We start from the raw sequence: 20,639 nt of genomic DNA, 5'->3' as shown, positions 1-20,639 counted from the left end.
TGGGTTAAATACTGTCCCAAGCCAAGGAAAAATAACTTTTAATATAAATAAAGGTAGTATCTCTCTGCCCAGAATGGATCTGCTGAGAGTTGCCTGGGGAGAACTGTCTTGAAAGAGTTAGAAAGCTGTACTTTTTTCTAAAATTGTAACTGTTTTCCCTGTGCAAGATATATCTGCAGCTGGGAGTTCACATGAGGCTTCATCCCAAAAGCTGTCTTTGAGATGGAAAGATTGATCCTTCAAGGACATGTAGTCAGAAGAAGGGTTTTTTGAATGACTTTAACTAGTGGCTCTATCAGAATCCTCTGAACACTTCCCATGGACTTCACCCAATGGAATTAATTAAGGAGACTTCTGTTTGCTTAATGGAAATAAGACATAATTTATAGCCTTGGTATGGCAGACAGTCTCTGGCTTTCTGTCCAACACAAATCAAGGAAGGTGACTGTGGTGGAAGAATGGTGTCTCCTGAAATGAAGGAGGGAAGTTGTTTACATTGTTCAAGAAACAGAGATTTGATAGAGAACCTGTCATTAAAATCTAAGGCCATGGCTACTAAACCTGTGTCTTTTAATACTCCTTCCTAGTGCTTATAAATGTCCTACATTCTTTGCTTCTATGTAAAGAATTTATCCAAGACTATCACTGCTTTGCCACAGAGAAGGAAAGGAGATGAACTGCCCTGCTCAGAGTAGCTCTTATCAGCCAGCCAGATGGCAAATGATGTGCCAGAATGTACAGGGAAGAGTCCAACATGGACCATTAATCCCAACCCAGCCCAAACACCATTAAAATGTCACTGCTAAGAGCCAAGGCACTGACAAAACGTGTTCTTCACAAGTACTTCTGCGACCAGAATGAATTATCAAAAACCTTTCTAAGTGCTGGAAGGAAAAGTTATGGAATGAGCTGATTGGTGTAAGTTATAATTACACAGAACACAAACAAACTTCAACTGTAATATATATCTCTCTGTGTATATTTTAAATATATACATGATAAAGGCTATTGAACTAAATAGTATTTGGTTTCACAAAACATTCTGTTCATTCATAAAAACAATTTTCTATTTAAACTAAGAGCAGGGACTGGATTCTCTGGCTGGTGGTGCTGCACTGCACTGAGCTGTGCTAGTCTGTGTCCACAGAGAAACACTATGTGACTATGAAATTAAACACATTTTATAGAGCAGCTTATGAAGAATAAAAAAAGGGCCTTATTCTCACCTCTAAGAGGGACATTTTTTCTATATTTCCTCCATTTTTAGTGCAGCAATCCAAGCCACATATTTTGCTCTAACCAAACACAGTATTTTCCCCCTCTCAGGTGGTTTTAATGACAAAGCTCTACAGGAAGCGGAGTTTGATGTTATAACATTAAGCCTTTGTATAGCCAGAGACATCAGCTCTTTGTATGACACATGGTGGAAGCCAGCAGAAGAGCCACACCAGGAACACCTACAAGCACCTGACTTAGGGAGAACACACCATTTGGATGACAAACAAGAGGCCTTTCCAGGCATTAGACTGTATTTTCCATGGCAGGAGACAACATCCAGAACCTCCACATGCATAACAATTAGTTCTGATTCAGCTCCCAGTAACTCATCACTTGCTATCAACTCAATCCACTAGTCCTTTTCCATAATGAATTCTTCTTTACAAATCAATTAAGGTTTAGCACAAGTTGCATTGGGAAGTTTTACAAAGTTTCTAGCCATTTGAAATGAAGGTATTTGCATGTCACAGAAGCACCTTCCATCAGCATAGGATTTCATCCAGAGTAAGGGTGTTTTAACGATTTAAAATAATTTCATGTTGATTGCACAGCAAGGAGCAGAGGGAAGAAACCCTTTTTTTCAGTGGGAGTGAGTTTGGGTGATCAGAACACAGTTGGGCCAAAGGAGAGCTGAGCTTCTGGCCTAGCCCTGTTCTGCAGGGGGTCCGTGGGAAAAGAACTGGGAACACTCATCTGCTAACTGTGCTGTAGGGAAGCTGCTGCTCCTGCTCTCTGACATCACATGTGGTGGCTGACAGTGAAAATTGATGGTGATTCATAAAGGCATCTCCATCCCTAAGAAAACTGGAAGAGCAGCTTGCGTAATCTTGAGATTTACTTAATTAACATCCCAGCACCATTCTATTTGATCATCATTCCTTTAGCTCCTTCTCCCTCCCAGCTTTGATTAACACAGCCCTGATAAGAAACTTCATTCAAAAAGAAAGCAGGGAGTGGGAAGGCAGCCCTGAGGTGCGGCTGGTGATTTAAAAACTGAAAAGAGGCAGTAAGAACTTCTCAAGAGAGGTGGGAAGTTGGGATTGCAATTTGCTGCAGGCAAGGTGAGAAGCTGGAGAGGGCTCAGCTGCAGCTGAGATATATGTGCAGGTGAGGAATATACCTACAGCTTAATGACTCTGCCTGCTTCTGATGAGACAAGATCATTATTTTCAGTATTTTAAAGCACTTTATGCATGAAAACTCAGAATGGCTCAACTTTAGTGTCTTGAAACATGCTTCTCCACTGAGATTTTTGAAGAGTGTTAGAGAAATTATATAATATATGGCAAAATATCACATACATTGCACAGCTGAGACACTGAAGGTGTATCTAATGTAATCTACAGGTTTCCTGTTTCCCGACCAAGACGGCCTCTTGAATCCGGAGGAAGCACTCAGACAGGGAAGTGCATGCTGCCTTCCAGGTGACCTTGGCACTTTAAATCAGGAAGCAAACATGGATCCTCAGACTTTACCCGGCCCATGGATTATTTATGATGATCTTGCAGCAGCTCTCAGGCCCAGCCGTGAATCAGGAGTTTGCATGCAAACACATAACGAACAGACAGGGCTTCAAATACCCCTCGTTTATCAGCAGGGATGTTTAAAAATTAATTTCCCTGGAAAGACAGAATTTATCCTGAAGAGTGCATGGGTGAATTACTCATCCAGCTGTTGAAAATGCTGTTCATCTGGAAAATGCTGTTCCCAGAGTGACTCTAGGGTGATGGGGGGGAGGCAAGATGGAGCTGTCAGGGGTCTCACACAGAGAACAAGCTCCCAGGGAGAGCTCCCAACATTAAACACGGTATTTTTTGGTCAAACAGATATGGTACCTTGAACTACAGCCCAGATTGATGAGAGAGTGCTGTGGCTGAGGGGGAGCCATGGCTGAGGGGGTTCATAACGCAGGAGGGAGCCTTAGCTGAGGGGGCAGCATGGCTGAAGGGGAGCAATGGCTGAGGGGGCAAACGGGTGAGGGACAGTCGTGGCTGAGGGGGAGTAATAACTGAGGGAAACCTGTAGCTGAGGTGCTGACATGGCCAAGGAAGAGTCACGGCTGAGAGAGTGTCACGGCCGGGCGGATCTCGTGGCTGAAGGGGTGTCGTGGATCCGAAAAAGAAAGGTCACCGAGCCAGTTGTGCTCGCGGCTGAGTGCCGCGACCAACACGGCAGCAGCCGGCACGGACACGGCGGTGCCGGACCCACCGCCTCCTCCACCTCAGCGCCGAGGGGCACGGCGCCTCTTCCCGCCGAGCCCGAGGCGGAGGCACCGCGGCGGGCGGGGCGGCCGGACTCGTTTCGCGGCCGAGCGGAGCCGATCGCGGCCGCCCAGCACCGCCTCCTCCCGTCCCCGCTCTCCTCCCGCCTCCTCCCCTCCCCGCGGAGGCGGAGGGTTCGGACGCAGCGCCGTGCGTGTGCCCGCAGCTCCCGTGGCCGCGCTTCTCCACTCCGCTCCCGCCTTCCCTCGGCAGCGCCGCGCCCTCCGCTCTCCGCTCCCTCTCTTCCTCCGCTGCTCCTTCCCGGCCAGCCGGGGCTGCGCCTGCGAGTCTTCTTCCCCCGCATTCTGGAGGCTCCCAATATGTTCAGCGCCGTCCGCGCCCAGAGGCAGCAGGTAGGGCGGGCAGGGGCCGTGCGGCCGCGCTTTGTTCGCGGCTGGGGAGCGGGCGGAGGCGGCGGCCCGGGGAGCCGGAGCCCCCGCGGCGCTTTTGTTGCTCGCTCGGGGCCCGTTTTCTTGGGCCGCGCGGTTGTCCGCATGGCCTGAAGGGCGTGAGGGCCGCTCCTGGCGTGCGGGCGGGCCCCGGCGGCCGGAGTGCGGTGTGCCCCGGCCGGGAATGCCCGGGCTCCCCACGCGTGCGGGTGCGGGGCCAAGGTCGGGCTCTGCCTCTGGAAGCGCCACGCTGCAGCCGCGGAGTGGCATCGTCCCAAACCCGTGCCGTGAATGGGGGCGGGGGGATGGAAAAGAGAATCGCGGGAATCCTGGACTTTGAAGGAAAGAGCCGCTCCGGGATGAGCAGCGTGTTCTGATAGCTGTTTGCCAATATGACCCTCCCTGTCATCTATACCAGTTTCTAGGAAGTGGGAGATAATAAAGCAAAAACAGTGGCTGTCAGCTCGCATTAGTGCTTCTGGGGAACGCTGATGAGAGTGAATGACCAAAGTTCGGTTTGGTTTTTTTCTTTTTTTTTTTTTTTTTAGGATTTTTTGAGGGGTGGTTGGGGAGATGTACGTTATTTTCTGCCTGCATGCACCAATTTCCAGAAATTTTTAGAATTTTCAGAGGCGCTTCAAGGTAGAAAATGCCTTTGCATTGGCACTTTTGCTGTTCCTTCACCCAGCATTCCCACAGATAGTAAAACCTGAATTGGTTCTAATTTCATGCAGGGTAGAAAAATACCGACAGTGAGAGGCAAAACATCTGAGTTATTTCCTAAGGAGATGTGTGGTGATAGACTAGTGGAAATACAGTTTCATGTCACTCCTTATTTGTGTGGTTTGTGAAAGGAGGACTTTTTTTTTTTCTTGTTTGAAGTGATGGGTGTGTAGCACTACATCTATTCTCTTCTGTCAGAGAGATAGAAAATAAGAAAGCAAGCAGGAAGTGGTGCTTTGATGGTGAGATTGGTTTAATTTTCAAAAGCAGATTTTGTAGCCACAAGCCTGACTCCTGGAGCACAGGATGCAACACTCAGGCAATACTTTCCAGTTAGGAAGCTGTGTGTTAGCTGCTGTAATTAAGTCTGATTTTATTTTCATCAGCTTCAGTTCTTAAGGAGCAGGAGATGGAGAAACACAAAAACTGGCCAGAATGGGGGTGGAAGACAAGGAGGACATACAAACAAAGCTCAGTGATTTGGTTGTGTGACAGATGTTTGGAGAACTGTGGGAAGTCTCTGTTAATAGAAAAAAATAAACCCAGGGGGTGGGAAAAGGGGAGGAAAGAACTCAGATTTTAGTAGAGTGGATGTGAGGCAGAAGGTTGAAAAAAAGATGTAGATAAGGACTGTGACAACAATAGCAAAAGTATAAAGTGGGAAAGGAGAGGAAAGGAAGAACCAATGTGAAAAGGGGAACTAATGACCAGAGCTGGGGTTTAGAAGCGTGGGAGGCCAGTCCTGGAAGCCAGTGCTTGAATGAGCAGCCAGAGTGTTACAGCTGAGGGTTGTCGCTGGAACAGCCGTAACATTGAAGCATGAAGCCTGCTGCTTATAAATTTTTTAAGTCTGCATGCATAAGTGTGTTTGGAAGAGCTCTCTGGGCTTGCTTTCTATACAGGGCAGTCCAAGCATTGCACCTTCCAGGGCTGCATGTAAGAGATTTTGGAAAATGTCCACAATACTCTGTCCTTCCTCTTCAGTTCCTAACCAGTGATAGCAAAGATTCATCTTCCTTCTCCCTGTCCTCACTGTTGGCATGGGAGCATGACTGAGGTTGATGTGCAGTGAAATAGAAAAATTTTGTCTACAAATCATAGTTATCAGTGAGACTAAATCTTTAGTGGAAAGCAACTGAAAAGTGAATAAGGAAAACAAAATTGTTGTAAATTCTGAGTCTTACTTTAGATTACTGGTATAAAGAAGTTGAGCCACTTTAGTAGTATAAAGTATGTTAATAAATGTCTTGTCTTTGGTGTTTTGCCGAAATGCAGACTCAGACATGAAAAGATGATGTGTTTTTACCATAAATAAATCCTAATTGTATGAAATAAGTGTTTTGAGGACCTTTGGTTTTATATTCTGGTGCAGCTAATGGACTGTGAGCAGTCGTAGGTGTGACCTACATTTCTTCTGAGCTGGGCCAGAAAGCTCTGGCTGGGTGTTAAATTCCATTTTTGTTTCACAAGTGTCAATCAAGTGTCTGTCATTACATCAGCAAGTATTGACTTCAAATCAAAAGATTATCAAGTATCTCACCCAAAGCAGTGCTTTACCTGTGAGTTGAAGAAGTACATTAATTTGACTAAAGGGTTTGTGCAGAACTGGCACAGCAGATACTGCTCATGCAAGATGGGCTGTTTTAAAGATGAGAGGTGAAATGGTCCCTGTGTTGTTAGGTCATGGGCAAGGTGACTCTGCCTCTGGGGCTTCTTTTGGTATTCTTCTTCTTTTTGCTATTTAGGTGAGTTTTCTTAAATGTACCTTTAGATGGGCAGCAGTGAAATAGAGGAGTTGAAAAGGAGGGAATCTCCCTTCTGGAAGTCAGGATGTGCAGCCAGTTTATCTCTGAGTGCACGATGAGCTGTGACTCGCTCATGGTCCAGTGGTGCACCTAGGTGGCAAAGAAAAATCTCTGTGCACAACAGGAGGTGTTCAGGAAACAAAATTACTGCAGCAAGGTTGTGTTTAAAATGGAGCAGCTGGGCAGACATTTGAATCCTTGCATTCCTGTGCCTGGGAACAGCTGGGGTGCTAGAACACACCATGTGGATGGATGTTCAGTGAATTCACGCCTGCCTGATCTAAGGGGGTCTCCAGCCCCAACACCAGTACCAATCCTTAGTGTTAAAATTGCAACAAAAATCCACAGTTTACACATTACTCTGTTGGTTTTTTTGTTGTTGTTTTTTTTGTTTGTTTGTTTTTTTGCATAATTTTAAAAGTAAGGGAATAGTTGCTCTCAAGTAGGAGTTTTCTCCAATGGGATGTGGTGTTCCCATTCTGGGATGATCATTCTGTAGTTTGAATGTGTTTAAAGACATGCATTTGGACTGCACTTGAACAGTGATGGTGTCAGAGGCACCTGGCTTTACCTGGCTGACAGTCATCTGGGAACAACTCACTTGGCTTAAAAAAATTTAAAATCCTGGTTAATTATTAAAAAAAAGACAGAGTTCTCTATGTGCTGAGCTAAAAGGGAATATAATCAAAGAGGGGAGAGTAGTGACAAAGTGATTTTGATTTAAAAAAAATAATTTAAAGGAAAGAGTTTATTTGCAGTACCTGTTTAGGACCTTTAATGCAGAATAAACAGTATTCTTGACTTTGCAGTTTGGCTGATAGCTTGGGTTGTGTTCTAGCAGCAGTACTCCAAACCAAAATATGGAAAGTTGTGAATCTGCTTGTGCTGTTTAATGCTGTTTTGAGTAATAATATTAGCCATGACACACAAAACAGTGTTGAAACTCTGTGGCAGTACTTAAGATGTTCAACTTCCTCGATATTCAGATTCCAAAATACCATTAGGGACATAAATGCGTCTGCATGGGACTGGTGTCTCACACAAAGGAGGATTTTAACAGACAGCCAAATCTTCCATTTCAGTCCAGAACTATTTTGGATAACCTTCTTAGGTCTTGAAGGTCCCAAACAATTATGTATGGCAGAGTTAGAACATTGGAAATAAAACTGATGTGTTACAGCAGAATGTGACAAGACATGCCCAAAGATGTAAACTGAGCGAGGCTGATTGTAGGATTTAGTTAGAATAGTTTGACTAGCTGTCCTGTGACTTGAAATGTTTTGATTGAGATTAATCTTTGGGGAAGGTGTGGACATCAGGCTGTTGGGTTCTGTTTTGAGAAGTTTGCTTGCTTTAAAAATTGCAATGATTATGCCAGCTGTACCAACGGGGAGGTGTTGACTGCCAAATGCCTAATTAAACAATATTTGTTACTCCTTGACTCGCCTGTAGGATTACAAAAAGAATATACCTTAATTTTTTATTCTTTAATCTCAGCTTTTTGTGAGATTTCTTTTCCCACCGAAGCAGAAAGCGTTGCAGTCGTTGATGGAATTGTGTGCAGGGGTGCTGCTCCTGCAGCGCCCCGGCATTCCGGGTTGCTGTGTTCTGTGATGTGGGATGCTGCTGTGCTTGGGAGCAGGTGTTCCCTTCTCCAGACTGTGTGGCTGTGCCTGCTCCAGAGCCTGCACAGTTCTCTGCTGGCTGGAATCTCCTGTGTGCCTGGCTGTGGGAGTGGAGGCAGTGTCCGTGGAGCTGGTACATGGTGGGACAATGCCCTCTGCTGCTCCCGGGAATCAGCCTCCCGCTGGAGCTGCTGGGCTGCCCGGGCACCGGGCAGGTACTGCTCCTGCCAAAGTCACCCCTGGGCTGAGTGCTGGCCGTGCACCACGGTCACAAGGTTCTCTTCCCTGCAACGGAGGGCACTTTTAGTTTTTGACAAGGAGAAATGAGCTGCACCTATTTTTAGGAAACCCAGTTCCCAATGTGGCATTTATTCTGTGGATACAAATATAGTGTTGGAACTGAAGTGATTGATGTTTTCCTGAGGTGGCACCGGGGTCATGGAAAGTTCCAGAGTGAGTGTTTGTTGCCTGTTCCCTCCCTGCTGCTGCTCCTCCTCCTCTTCTCCCCTCCCCGAAAAATCTCAGCATAAAGAGCTCACCAGCACGTGAATTCCCAGCAAAGCCACCTCAGTCTGCACTGCCAGTGCCGAGCTCAACCAGAGCCCAAAAGGGTCTGTTCCCAGAGTGGCAGAGAGACCTTTTACCAAAGAAAGCTGTCATACAGATTCCCGACTTTATAAATCTTTCTGGAGGTAGCGGAGACTGGAGACATGCCCAGTCATTTCAGACATGTCCTTAATCCATCTTCAGACAATTTTAGGCATTCGGTAGAAGAAGGCTATAAGTAGATGAGCACAAGAAGAGCTGAAGGTAGGAGGCTTGTGGACTGTGTTCTTTTAGAAAATGGAGTCATTTCTGTTGTGTTACTTGTGAGTTACCTACTTGTGGAAGCAATAATGATAATAGGATGTGCTGAAGGGCAGAGTTGTAAGGAGTTGGCTAAATATGGGATTTAGCTGTTCTAACTTTTTTCCTAAGCACTGATTTAGACCTTTTCTTGTCTCCAGAGTTATAGCGATGATGTGCTTGATCTCTTATTAGGCACAAGGATATATTAGTGTCAATATGGAATTTTTGAGGCTGCTTGCTTTTTGTGGGGAAAAAAAACCCAAAAACCCCCCAGAAAACAATAGCAAAAATAAAACAACCCCAGCTTGTTTGTGAAGAAAAACTTGTTTGTTTGGGTCAGGACTGTGAATCAAATTTTATGTGAAATACGTGGCAGCACTATTTATTGTCCTTACTTGATACCTTCTCCTTTATTGCAGGTTATGATGCATGACTATCACAGAAGAAATTCATGTCTATAGCTCACAAGGACTATATTACATCATCTTCAAGCCTGATAGTTTTGGAATCCATATTGCAGCTGCAAACACACATCTGCTTTTGCATTTCCACAAACATCTTCCCTATCAGGGGATCCTGAAACTCAAGTGCTCTGTTCTAACACAGTGATACCATTGGGCTATTTTAAATTTACAGTTATATATTTGCTTGGTAAGTTGTATCATTAATTTGGGTATACAGTAGTTAATACTTCTGCTGAAATTATGTAAATTTAAAATCTTTGTGTCTTTTCTTTAATAAAACACAACAAATGAATGTTTGTAAGTAAGATTATTGTTGCCAGTTTAGGGTTGTATACTTGCAGTAATAAGTGAATTTAAAATAGATGGATTAACACTAGAAGTATTTTGTAGGAGCCTTGGTATTTTTGTTACTGATTTTTACAGTCCACTTCTTCTGGTTTGGAGTTTTCGTATTTAGTGTGATCTTCAGAATTTTCTTAAACTTGAGATGGAAATAAAAATTGTTACAGGTAACATTAGTAGAGTCCCACATATACTCTAAGGTTTTTAAGGTAACTGTGCATCTGTGTATGTTAGCAGCTCAAAATTACAAATCTATTTTTTGTTTTAAATTACTATTTGAAATTTATTAAGTCACGTAAGGGTAATAGTTTAGTATTTTTAATTGGCTTCTTATTTGGAAAGTGGTTAACTGAAAAGGAATCAATTAAAGGAGCTATGGAATAGCTTCCAGATAAAAAAATTAAAGTTTCCTGAAGTTATTTATCCAGTCTTAGACTGATCTCCCTGAGGTGATATTTTTGTGTATGGCTGAGGTCTTCAGGGGAAGTTGTTCTAGCTTTGAGATGACTAAAAATACATTATTATTGTTCAGAATTTATTCAATTATGTCTGTTTTGTTGGTCATAATGTTCTTTCATGACTTCCAGCTGCTCTAAAATACTGAGTCATTACTATAAAGTTAAACAGAAAATGTTTATCTATCCTACTTCACAAACTACTTTAAATTCTCAGTTCTTATTTTTCAATGTAGCTGGATTTTTTGTCTGCAAAAATTGCAGCTGGACCAGAGTGGTAAAGAGTGGAAAGTGGTGATGAATAATGTTAGCTGGGAATGGATCTACCAAAAAATATCCTTAGGGAAGAGAATCCGTGTAATCCAGTGGCTCCCAGCTTGCTCCCACAGAGCTGGCACAGATTCAGCCTGTGGTTTTGAACCCAGTACCTGCTGAAGTGATATGGATGCATTAAAAGTTGTGGCCTCAATCCCTGAAAATGATTAATCCATTAATGCCCCCTGTGTGTTTGTTTGCAAACAGTGTTGCTAGTACTGCTGCACTGAAGCAAAATTCTGTGTGTGTAACCTTTGCCCATTGCATGTGCAGCCAGACCAACACCAAAATGATTCCCAACGGATATTTGATGTTTGAGGATGAGAACTTCATCGAGTCGTCTGTTGCCAAACTCAACGCCTTACGGAAGAGCGGTCAGTTCTGCGACGTCCGCCTCCAGGTACCTGTGCCCTGCCCCGTGGGGTGCCTGGGGGGATGTGGGGGTTACACCAGGTGAAGCTGTTGCTTCACAGACTGGGAGATGTCAGATTTTAGAAGCCCATTTTTCTGATAAATGCATACTAAAAAATATCCAAATGGGGTGCACTTGGAGAGAAGTGATGGTAACTTTGAGCTGGAGACCGTTGGTTCAAAAAATTGATTTGAAATGTGGCACTGACCTGAGTAGGCCTGCATATTGTGAAAATACAAAGGTAATTACAAAAAATCCTCACCAGCACATGGGCTTGTTTGTGTTTGACATAAAGGTGTGTGGACATGAGATGCTGGCGCACCGAGCCGTGCTGGCATGCTGCAGTCCCTACCTGTTTGAAATCTTCAACACTGACAGCGACTGTCATGGAGTTTCCCATGTGAAATTCGATGATCTCAACCCAGAAGCTGTTGAAGTTCTGTTGAATTATGCCTATACTGCTCAGTAAGTAGTTCTCACAGTACCTAGAGAGATGATAGACTTTGATTTGAAAATTCAGAATAATAAGAGGCAAATTTCTCTATTTAATAGGTTGAAAGCTGATAAAGAGCTGGTAAAAGATGTATACTCTGCAGCAAAGAAGTTGAAGATGGAGAGGGTTAAGCAGGTACAGTTCTCAGCTCTTCTGGAAGTCCATTCTGCCTTCCCAGGCTGACAGCATTGCACCTTTTGGTGTTAACAGGCCAAAACCTGGTGCTTCTGTGGAAGAAGTGCTCAGCACAAAGCTACTGGCGATGTTCCTTAGCACTGTATTGATTTGGTGCCAGCTGGATGTGTTGCTTCCACTTGAGCTGTCTTGGTGCCAGGGTGTTCCCTGAAGTTATGTTTTGTATTTGTGCACCTGTGTAAGAAGAACAGCTTCAAATCTTGGCTGATTCCTTACCTTCAGGTCTGTGGCAGCAGTGCTGTGCTTGGTTGTGTTGGGAGTGTGAACAAACCTGTAAGTCTGTTAGAAAAATAATAATTCACGTATTCCCGAACATAAATTTGGTAGTGATTGACTTTGGAAATACCCTTAGCTGCAGATAGGGACAACCTTTAAAAGTGAATTGGGTTTATTAGCTCACCTGACTGAGAACTACTTTTGAATAAGTGTTAAGTAGAAAAGCATGGGGTCAATGTAGATGTCAGTAGCTTCCAAAAGTGTCTTTTTCATTTAAGAGATGCGTACTCCTGTGGAAGGCAACATTCCCTTTACAGCACTGGCGTGGGGATGACAGCAGAGCCATGTTACTACTCTGCAGTTAGAAGCTGCTGTACGTTGGGATAGATAATTTCAATGTATAAAAACTGTGTGTTTGTACACTAAGCTGCAGCTCTGTCATTGCCAGGTCTGTGGTGACTATTTGCTCTCCAAGATGGACGTGCAGAGCTGCATCTCGTACCGGAACTTCGCCAGCTGCATGGGAGACTCTCGGTTGTTGAACAAGATCGATGGCTACATTCAGGAACACCTTGTAGAGATTTCAGAACAGGAGGAATTTCTCAAGCTCCCACGGTTAAAGGTTAGCTTAAGTTTGTAGAATTCCTTCTGGTACAGGATTTCCAAAAAGCAACCTGAGGAGCAGCTAGGATTTCCTTCCCTTTTGGAGGCAGGAAAGCTTGGTGTACCGACTGCTTGCAGTAATGTAACAATTCTGGATCTGTGTGCTATTCTTACTGCTGTGAACCTTAACTGTAGAGAACACATGCTGTCACCCTTTCCAGGTCTAAAAGGTGATTGTATTTAAATGTGCTTCCTAGTTCCATAGGCTGAAAGTTCCTTGTGGTGTTTTCTGGCTCTGTGGAAAAGAGAGAGTCGTGCTTATTTTATAGAGTACAGCATGCTACAGGGTTATTCCTAGAGAGTAAGTAATCTTTTCTCTTCTCTCTCAAGCTTGAAATAATGCTGGAAGACAATGTTGGCCTACCCAGCAATGGCAAATTGTACACAAAGGTAATCAACTGGGTACAGCGCAGCATCTGGGAGAACGGAGGCAGCCTGGAAGATCTAATGGAAGAGGTTAGTCTTCAAGAAAATGGGATTTTGGGATTAATCATTAAAAAAACCCCAAAAAAGCCAATATGAAGGATGATCCCATTTTTTTTCTTTTTGATTTTTTTCCTTCACTTTTTAAACTGACCCTAAAGAATTTAAATTTTGCTGTAGGTACCCCTAAGCTGAGAAACTGGGGGGGTGTTCAGGTGAGCTGAATGCACTGTTCAGTCTGGTCTTCACTTTCCTTTTTGCTCCCCGTTGCTGTATAGTAGCCTCAGAGTGGCCTGTATCTGCTTTAGTTTGGGGAGGTGGTACTGAGACTTGCCATAGATTGGTGATGTTTTCCTTTGCAGGTTTTGCTTGTAAATGCACAGTAGGTAAAAGCTTCTAATGGTTGTTCCTCCCCATTGGTTTATCTCCCCATAGGTTTATTAACAAAACTAGGATACCAAGGCTGAAGAACCAAGAAGAGCCTCAAGTGTATTGACACGTACAGAAGCAGCAGTCCTGCCCCAGTGCTCCTAAGAAAATCCGCTGTGGGCAGAGAACGATCATGATGATTTAATGGTGTTTACTTACTCCTTTACAGGATGCATTATTTTGAAACTTTGTGTTGTTAAATGGCTTTTCTCATGAATACTAGTGATAGATGTAGCCTGGGCAGTGTTTAATGGCAAAATTACAGGGGAGACAAAATTTTTAATTGGCTCCAGCAAACGGACTTTACCAAATCTTGTTAAATTCTTCAAAATTTTCAAAATCTGCTATTACAAGGACAAAAGATCCCCAGAAACACTTGTCTAGGCAAAAGTACATGTTGATGCTGTCGTATAATCTCAAGTGTATATTTCCTCTTGGAGAAAGTAATTTAAAAGCTTTGATCATGTTGAAATTAAGATGCATTTCATTGAAACAGCTGCATCTAGTTTCAGTGGTGGACAACAGTTTCTTCCAGAACTTAAATTTGTGTTGTCTTCCCTCATTCCCATACCTTTCTTTTAGAGTCTGTTGGCTTCTCTTGGCCTTTTATGATGGAGATAAATATGTGTATTTTTCATAGCAGAAAACTTGTGTGCAGGGATAAGGAAAATGCTTGCATGAGATTGTGAATTTGTGTAACTGCAAATTAATGTGCCTTTTGCTTGTCTAATGTTTCTGTGCTGGGAAAACAGCAGAAGCCCATGGAAAATGAAGATTTCTCTCAAGCTGAGAAAGTAAGGAACCTTCACCCCCTGTTTGAAGATTGCCACCATGACATCTGCTTCCTTTTAGTTTTGCCACTGTGCGAGCTTGAGATGAGCTGACGAGCAGTGTGGTGCCTGGGGTAATGTGCCTGTAGCTGAGGAGCACAGAGACAGCAGCCACATGGGTGTTCTGTTGTTGTTTTTGCAGGTGCAAACGCTGTACTACTCAGCTGATCACAAGCTGCTTGATGGAAATCTGCTAGATGGACAGGCTGAGGTGTATGGCAGTGATGATGACCACATTCAGTTTGTGCAGGTACCAATTGCAGACAGTCTCAGGTAACCCCAGGTAGACTGGAGCAGTTTACAGCACACCTGAAGTCTTGTGTTCTGCTGGCAGAGAAGGCAGCAGGTGCTGTAGTGGAGAAATGCACCAGGAGAAGGTGTCTGGCTGGGAGCTGCTGCAGCCATGATGTGCTCTCAGCTTCCGTCTCTTTGGCAGGCTGGGCTGACTCTCAGCCTTTGCACAACAGAGTGCTCTAATTCTGACTTCAAAATCAATCCTGGCTGTTAGAAGAAAGAAGAGGCAGACAAGCACTCAGCTGTAGGAAGTCAGTTGGGACATTGTAGAGTTCCCAGAGACTGTAGAGAGACACGGACTGCTTGGCTTGCAGTGGGGAATGTGTCTGGTTAATTTTGGCCCAGAAAAAGATTCCAGATCCAAGTTCTAATCCTTCAGCTGCCAGTGTCCGCTTCTTTTGTTCAGCTGCACTGGTGGTGTAGCTGCCAAATCTCTGATGCTTTGACCAAGTGCAAATCACTCCTGGGCTTTTTGAGAGGTTGTTTTTTTTATGGTTTTATTTTTTATTTCTTACCAGGTGTAATCCTTATGAACTACAGAAAACCACATGGCTTAGTACAAACACAGGCTAAGATAGAAAGAATAAAAAAGGACTAACAGTTGTAAATTATCAGTTGCTTTATACAAATGAACTTGGTTTAAATTTATGAATTTGAAGCAAATACATTGTAATATTTTCTAATGGTGAAACATGTTCATACAAAAAGTTTCCTTTATGAAATTCTTAGCTAATGTGTAAAACACTGTCCATCCCAGAATGTGGATTTTAGAAGTGAAATGAGAGGAAGAGGAAAAGCCAGCTAATTTTCCATTTTGTTAATTGTTTTTAGAAAGCCTTCACAGGGTTCTCCACCTCTGGATACCACTTATAATGATTAGAAGCAGAGACGTGAATGTTAAGAAATTTCATTTTCAGAATTAAGACTAGGACTTGTCAATGATTTTCTACAAATCCTTTCTAATGAGAAAAATCACCAACTTCAGACATTCCTAAACAGTTGAGGGAACTACCACTAAAAATCCCCTAGATGCCAGTCCTAGAAAAATTGTAACTTTTACATTACAAAACTTTGTATTTTATGTTGCTGTCGAGGCAATTTAAAGATAATACTTAAGTGGATAATTGGATGAAGGTTCAGGAATAAAAAAACGTCACTCCAAGTGCACTGCTTGTCACGGTGAGCTGAGCTTAGCAATGCAGCTCCTCTGTGTGAGGTTATCTGAGTTGGGTGATGTGTTTCTGAAGTCTTGTGACAGTTTCCATGGAGATCAGGCTCCAGGGAACTGTGCAAGCATCGAAGACCTGGGACTGTGGTCATAAACTGCTGCTGAGCAGTGTAGACAGCACAGTAACTTCTGTGCTTCGGGAAGAGCCTCAACAACTCAGCCAACTATGCTGAAACTGTGAATTCTGAGTTTTTTCTTAATAGAGTAAAATAATGTAAGCTACAGTATAAATTTAAATGGAAATGAAAAGAAAGAAGAAATCTCTTGTTAGTGGAAGTATCAAGGGAGTAAAATCCAAGAAACAGCTAATCTGAGTACAAAGGGGAACTGAGGTGAAATTAGTTTGTCTTCAGGGAATGAAGAGAATAGTTAATTCACTTCCAAACAGCATTATATAATTAACTCAAGCTCCAGAAGCAGACCTTGGGAGTGAGGTTCCTATGTGGTAGCTCAGTTCTTTCCAGCTGCGTGTAGTTCTTTCCTTACATTTGTAAATCCTGCTAGAAATGCACACTTGTTTCAGGGATTTGCAGTCCTGCACCAGCACTACAAAGCTGCAGTCACAGGATAAAGTGAGTTCCAGGAGAAAAGTGTAGGGTGGTTTTTGGCCACTGTTTCTGGGCAGGCAAGATGTTCTGCTGAAAATATAGATGTGCTATAAATGCTGCTCTGCGGAGGTGGTAGGCGAGCGTGCTCCGGAGTAGCTACACAGTGTCTCAGAGAAGGAGAGGTAAAAGGAGCTGTAGTTTCTGGCTAGGTTTCTGTAGCTACCTTTTGATTTTGCAGAAGAGGCCACCACGTGAGAATGATCACAAGCAGATCAGTAGCAGCTCCTCTGGAAGTCTTTCTCCAAATGCTACTGTTCAGAGTCCTAAACACGAGTGGAAAATCATTGCTTCAGAGAAGACTTCGAGTGAGTAACAGGGGCAGGGGTTGTCTAACAGATGTGTCTCCTCTCGGGTACCTGCCTCCTTCTGCTCCCTGGGGATTTCCTTCACATCTTTGACTAATGCTGAGGTGTTTCTTCTTACTGATGATACAAGTCAAGTAATTTGTAGGGTGCTTCAGATGTACCTGGGCCAAACTGAGATGACATACATTTCGGTTCCTTATCAACTAAATCCATGGTGTGTCATAATTTTCCCAGAAAATCCTAAGGACACAGGCAGTCCATAGTTAATTAACAGAGCTGTTTGTGCAAGGGATTCCCAGCACATGTTCAAGTTGCTGTCGTAAGTCCTTTGAGCACTCTTTTAGTATCTAAAGCACAGTTCTCAATAACACTTTCGGAACCAGTAACCTGCAAAAATGAAGTTGCCACGCTGCCAAGGGGAGTGGCACAACCAGCAGAGCCCATTTGGCATCCCGCTCAGTCCCCCTTCAGGCGGCCCTGGTGACGGTGGCGGTGTGCTGTCCCCGCAGGTAACACGTACCTGTGCCTGGCCGTGCTGGACGGGGTGCTGTGCGTGATCTTCCTGCACGGCCGCAACAGCCCGCAGAGCTCCCCCTCGAGCACCCCGCGGCTGCTGAAGAGCCTGAGCTTCGAGCTGCAGCCCAGCGACCTGGTGGAGAAGCCCATGTCCCCCATGCAGTACGCGCGCTCGGGGCTGGGCACGGCCGAGCTGAACGGCAGGCTCATCGCTGCGGGTGAGCCGGGGCGCGGCCGCGGGCCGGGCTGGGCCGGGCGTCTGAACGTGGGGCCAGTAACCTCTCGCTTGCAGGGGGCTACAACAGGGAGGAGTGCCTGCGCACCGTGGAGTGCTACGACCCTGAGAAGGACACCTGGACGTTCATCGCGCCCATGAGGACGCCGAGGGCCCGGTTCCAGATGGCAGTGCTGATGGTGTGTGGGGTGGGGAACAAGCCTGTGGGACCCCACCTGGGCTGAGCTGAACAGGGCACACTGAACAGGCTGGCTCCAGAAGTTGTTGCACTGTAGTTCCATGGTTACCTGAGTGCTCACGAGCTGACTGGTGTGCTGAGAGGTGATGGGTGTTGGTTTGTTCTCTCAGGGGCAGCTGTACGTCGTGGGTGGGTCAAACGGCCACTCGGATGACTTGAGCTGTGGAGAGATGTACGAGCCCGAGATCGATGACTGGACCCCTGTTCCCGAGCTGCGGACCAACCGCTGCAACGCAGGTGAGGCCTCTGCAGCACTCAGCTGGGGGCTGGAGACTCAGCCGGTTCTTGCTCACTTGCCATTCTTCCCTCCGTCAACAGGAGTGTGTGCCCTGAATGGAAAGCTGTACATTGTGGGTGGTTCTGATCCCTATGGCCAGAAAGGACTGAAGAACTGTGATGTGTTTGATCCTGTAACAAAGGCTTGGACAAGCTGTACTCCCCTTAACATCCGTAAGTTTGCTGGGGAGCTGGGCAGGGATGGGGAGAAAAGGGCAACAGCAGAACTGCACCGAAGCAAAGCCCCTTGGAGTCGCTGCTGCTGTGGGCTGCTGCTGGTGGCTGACTGTGCCAGCTTTGGTTGCAGGGAGGCACCAGTCGCCTGTGTGTGAGCTGGGGGGGTACCTGTACATCATCGGCGGGGCCGAGTCCTGGAACTGCCTCAACAGCGTGGAGCGCTACAACCCCGAGAACAACACCTGGACCCTGATGGCTCCCATGAACGTGGCACGGCGCGGCGCCGGCGTGGCTGTCCGTGATGGTAGGGCTGGGGCTGCTGCCTCGGGGCCTTTCATGTTTGTTCTGATGCAAGTAGAATACAAAGTTTGGCTCCTTTATGGACAGGAAACAATACAGTAGGAGCCTGGTTAAATGCCCAGTTTTAATGAAAAAGCAAAACTCAGTTGGTTGTGGGGCAGTCACCCCACCCCTTTGTTCTGAAAATGCCACTGTGCAGCTTTCAGAGCTGCACCTGTTTGAATTTGGGCTTTGCTCTTACTCTGAATCAAATTCCTGTCAGCTGTCATGGGCAGAAGCCCCAAAGCAGATTGCTCCTGTAAGTGCAGACCTTGACCAGGCAAAGATCTGCAACAGCACCACAGTCCCTTGTGGCTTTGTTGAGCCCCCTGAGGGAGCACAGGGCCAGCTGGTGCTGAGCAGTGAGCGTGGCTCCTTTCCTCCCACAGGCAAGCTCTTTGTGGCTGGAGGGTTTGACGGCGCACACGCGGTGAACTGCGTGGAGATGTACGACCCTGCCAGGAACGAGTGGAAGATGATGGGCAGCATGACCACGCCCAGGAGCAACGCCGGCATCACCACCGTGGCCAACACCATTTATGCAGTGGGGGGCTTTGATGGCAATGAGTTCTTGAACACACTTGAGGTCTATAATCCAGAGTCAAATGAGTGGAGCCCCTACACCAAAATTTACAAGTTTTAAGTGAATTAAATTCCCTTTTCAAACTAACAGGCTTAGTGATGTAATTGTGTTTCAGTTAGAGGTACACCTGTGAATAGGGGTGGGGAGGGCATAGATGTTGCCAACAGCAACACAGAGCTTTTGCATATTGCATATTAACGTGCTGTATATATTTGTTTTGGAAAAAATATTGAGATGAAGGGTTTTTTTGTGTATTTTAGAACTTTAAAGGTTTTGGTTTTAAGATTTTGATGATAATGCGAGAGAAACTAGACTGGGCATATCATTTCAGGAGCTTCCCCCAGTATTTGTCAGTTTGCACATTGGATGACTTCTTGGAGGTGTGTTCTTGGGGCAGGAAGGGTAACATTTGTGGGGGATAATGTTTTTTTCTTTCATCAGGCCTTGGTTTCCTTCAGTAACTGGAACAATCTGTAACAAGAAGCCTTATTTAAATAGATATAATGGCTATTTTTTTAATTAAAAAAAAGCTGACATGCCTCTGCTAATACCTTATCTTTTACAATTGCCTTTTTATAACGGTTTTTATATACTCAGCAGAGTATTTTGTCTGTTGAAATGCAAATGGCAGATAAATGGTTATTGAAAGAAAGAGACAGCCTTGGAGTTCCTAGAGCCCGAGTGGGACAGTGGATTGCCCCCACAGGTGAGCTGCTGCCTCTGCTGCAATAGTGTGAGTTAGTGTGCACCACCTTCCTTAGAGCTGCACAGGGTTTCTGGACATGACGCACCCAAACTTTCTAGGGTGGGAAAAGGATTCTGGCTCCAAGTGTTTTGAGGAGAACGCAGAGCATGCTTTCTGTACAGCAGTTTTGTTACGCTGGGTGAGCTGATCTTTGTACAACAACAACAGTTTGCGGGGGGGGTGGGTGGGTCTCATGGGTTTTAAACTCTTGCCAGCTGGCAAAGAAAATGTGTTGTAGTACCCGTCTTAAGTTTATTTTTAATATTGCCAGCTGGAAGTATGATAGAACACAAATAACTTGATTTTGTATGTGCTCATAGTCCTGTTTTAGTTCACTTTCTCTGCTCCTATGGATCAAACGTTGGGGTGGGATGACTTGGTGTCTAATGTGTAGTGCTGCACATCTAACTCTGGGTGCCAAAACTAGCACTGACTGCTTGCTGCTGCTGCAAACACATTAAAGGTACCTTTTGGGAAACCCTTGCACCACAGGCGTGCCCTGACCTGGCTCTGTGTCCTTTTCTTCAAGGAGGCGGTGTCCAAAGAGGAGACACTAAAAGTGTGGTTTGCGATGGGTGTAGGCACAGGGCAGGGGGTGGAGTGTCCATGTCCCTCATGCCTGCAGTGGAGGCAGACTCGCTGCTGGAGGGAGTGGGGCTCGGAGCACCACAGCCCCTGGGAGTGACTGGGCCAGGCCTTTCCCTGCTCAAGGGCTGTGTACAGAAACTCTCTGCAGGTTGGGTGGTGCCCCACAGGGCTGGGGGGACAGGGGCCACTCAAACTCGCAAATGCACAACAGAGGTGCAAAGCTGCACCTGGAGCTACTGCTTCACCTTCAGGGATGAGCCACACTGGTGCTAGGCCAGGGCCTGTGCAGTGGGGCGGGAGCCTGCTGCTCCAGCTTCCCCTGGGAGTGGGAAAACACACC

At 45.3% G+C, this 20,639-nt stretch overlaps 1 protein-coding gene across 2 annotated transcripts; it reads left to right on the top strand.

The window, feature by feature from the left end:
* Nucleotides 1-3,544: 3,544 nt before the first annotated feature.
* IVNS1ABP (influenza virus NS1A binding protein) lies at nucleotides 3,545-20,189 on the top strand. 2 transcript variants are annotated; one of them, XM_030279467.4, is made up of 15 exons: nucleotides 3,545-3,892; nucleotides 9,350-9,581; nucleotides 10,780-10,906; nucleotides 11,214-11,383; nucleotides 11,471-11,546; nucleotides 12,271-12,444; nucleotides 12,816-12,941; nucleotides 14,310-14,417; nucleotides 16,476-16,602; nucleotides 17,112-17,336; nucleotides 17,411-17,532; nucleotides 17,702-17,828; nucleotides 17,910-18,041; nucleotides 18,175-18,348; nucleotides 18,773-20,189. In XM_030279467.4, exons 3-15 carry the CDS (start codon nucleotides 10,796-10,798, stop codon nucleotides 19,024-19,026), a joined length of 1,926 nt encoding a protein of 641 aa, XP_030135327.2. In that variant the 5' UTR covers nucleotides 3,545-3,892; nucleotides 9,350-9,581; nucleotides 10,780-10,795; the 3' UTR covers nucleotides 19,027-20,189. The 2 variants fall into 2 exon arrangements, with proteins under 2 accessions (XP_030135327.2, XP_030135329.2); XM_030279469.4 differs by lacking the exon at nucleotides 3,545-3,892 and adding an exon at nucleotides 8,624-8,891.
* The last annotated feature ends 450 nt before the right edge of the window (nucleotides 20,190-20,639 follow it).

Source organism: Taeniopygia guttata, chromosome 8 (genome assembly GCF_048771995.1).
Source record: "Taeniopygia guttata chromosome 8, bTaeGut7.mat, whole genome shotgun sequence".
In the NCBI taxonomy this organism is placed as follows: Eukaryota; Metazoa; Chordata; class Aves; order Passeriformes; family Estrildidae; genus Taeniopygia; species Taeniopygia guttata.
This window is presented reverse-complemented; position numbering and strand designations above follow the sequence as displayed.